Source organism: Camelus ferus, chromosome 16, assembly GCF_009834535.1.
Source record: "Camelus ferus isolate YT-003-E chromosome 16, BCGSAC_Cfer_1.0, whole genome shotgun sequence".
NCBI classification, from domain to species: Eukaryota; Metazoa; Chordata; class Mammalia; order Artiodactyla; family Camelidae; genus Camelus; species Camelus ferus.
In genome coordinates this window covers 37,697,758-37,698,903 of record NC_045711.1, presented here as the reverse complement: position 1 = coordinate 37,698,903, position 1,146 = coordinate 37,697,758, and the positions used below count along the sequence as shown (strand labels likewise).

The window sequence follows — 1,146 nt, the reverse complement described above, 5'->3', positions numbered from 1 at the left end:
AATGCCTTGCACATGATGGAGGAAATTCCCACCTCCACTTCAGGGCCCCTTCCAAAATTACCATCATGTCAGCCTCTGGAAGGCTTCCCTAGGAGGAGTCTTCTCAGAGCCCCACACATGTCCTTGTTCAGGCTGTAGATGAAAGGGTTCATCATGGGGGTCACCACAGCATACATCACTGTGGCCACTGAGTCCTTCATGGAGTAGGTGTGGAGGGGCTTCAGATATACCAGACAAAGTGTCCCGTAGAACGGGGAGACCACAGCCAAATGGGAGGCACAGGTGGGGAAGGCTTTGTACTTGCTAGAGGCTGAGGGTATTCGGAGGATGGCTCGGACAATCTGACATAGGACGTGAGCATGAACCCAAAGAGGGTGAGGAGGCTGCAGCAGCCTGTGGCAGTGAGCACTGGGTGACTGACTTGGGTGTTGGAACATGTGAGTCTCAGCAGGACATACATCTCATAGAAGATGCAGTGGATCTTCCGGGACCCACAGAAGGTCACCCTGGTCATGAGGAGGGTGTGGATGAGGCCATAGAGGACGGAGAGTGCCCAACACAAGGTGAGGAGTGAAGTACAAAGCCCAGGGCTCATGGCCGTGGTGTAGCGCAGAGGACAGCAGATGGCCACATAGCGGTCACATGCCAATGTGGCCAGGAGGAGGTTGTCCAGGGCCACCAAGGAGACCAGGAAGTAGCGCTGTGTCAGACACCCTGCATAGGAGATGGCTTTGTTCTGGGACTGAAGGTTCACCAGCATCTTGGGGATTGTTTGGTGACAAAGAAGAAGTCGGTGAAGGAGAGGTTGGCCAGGAAGAAGTCCATGGGCACGTGCAGGCAGGAGTCAGTGCTGATGGCCAGGATGATGAGCACATTTCCCACCACCGTGACCAGGTACATGGACAGAAACATCCAAAACAGGACCCGCTGTGCTGCTGCTCAGGACTCCCTGAGAGCCCCAGGAGCAGGAACTCGGAGACTCCACTCTGGTTGCCTCCATCCATTTCTCTGACTGTCTGCAGCATCAGCACCAACAAACGTCTACTAAGGGCCCTCAGTTGACTAAAGACATTCAGGTAAGTAAAATCAACTGTTTTCTTATCATTAACAATATCTTAGGCTAAACTTTATACTTTGTTTTTGGTA

The 1,146-nt window shown here is 52.8% G+C and overlaps 1 protein-coding gene across 1 annotated transcript; it reads right to left on the bottom strand.

Annotated features, from left to right (window-relative positions):
* Positions 1–1,146, bottom strand: LOC102518524 (olfactory receptor 1D2-like). Its single transcript, XM_032457435.1, is given in 4 exon segments — positions 1–343; positions 346–774; positions 777–933; positions 936–1,146. Coding segments are annotated over 4 exon segments (951 nt in total). The 5' UTR covers positions 1,026–1,146; the 3' UTR covers positions 1–68.